Source organism: Buceros rhinoceros, unplaced genomic scaffold, assembly GCF_000710305.1.
Source record: "Buceros rhinoceros silvestris isolate BGI_N320 unplaced genomic scaffold, ASM71030v1 scaffold26233, whole genome shotgun sequence".
NCBI classification, from domain to species: domain Eukaryota; kingdom Metazoa; phylum Chordata; class Aves; order Bucerotiformes; family Bucerotidae; genus Buceros; species Buceros rhinoceros.
The window spans coordinates 6,612-7,079 of NW_010403390.1; the positions used below are offsets into that span (position 1 = coordinate 6,612).

A 468-nucleotide genomic window follows, 5' to 3' on the forward strand; every position below is an offset into this window, starting at 1 on the left:
AAGGTGACCGCCCGGGAACGGCCGGGGCCAGGCGGGAGGGATGGGCACGGCTGCCCTCCAGTCGCTCTGGGTTGGCAGGGGATCAGAGCACCCCCAAGCATCAGGGCACCCCGAGCTTTAGAGCACCAGTGCTGGGCAGGCAGAGGCTGGGCTGGGGCAAGAGGCTGCCCGAGGATGCTTCAGCCTCTCCTCAGTTAACAACAGTCTGATCAGCTCTCACCTTCCTTGCCAGGTCGCCCGGATATTGGGTGTGACAGTGGAAATGCAGCGGCTCATGGGGGTGAGCTCTGGCATGGAGCTGCTCACCCTGCCCCACGGCCACCAGCTCCGCCTCGACCTGCTGGAACGGTATGGCACAGCCCGGCTCCCTTGGGGTGTCCCCGGGGTGGGTGTGGGGAGGGTCCACTGTGCCTCCCAGGGTGGAGGAGCCCCAGCTGAGCCCCGGGAGCATCCCCAGCCACCCTGACC

General features: G+C 67.3%; 1 protein-coding gene across 1 annotated transcript in view; it reads left to right on the forward strand.

Moving 5' to 3' along the window:
• SH2D3C (SH2 domain containing 3C) overlaps positions 1–468 on the forward strand; it is a 7,350-nt gene that overhangs the window by 3,916 nt on the left and 2,966 nt on the right. Inside the window, exon 5 of the mRNA XM_010133007.1 lies at positions 233–378. Within this exon, the coding sequence (XP_010131309.1) occupies positions 233–378 (146 nt within the window). The remainder of the gene's footprint in view (positions 1–232; positions 379–468) is intronic.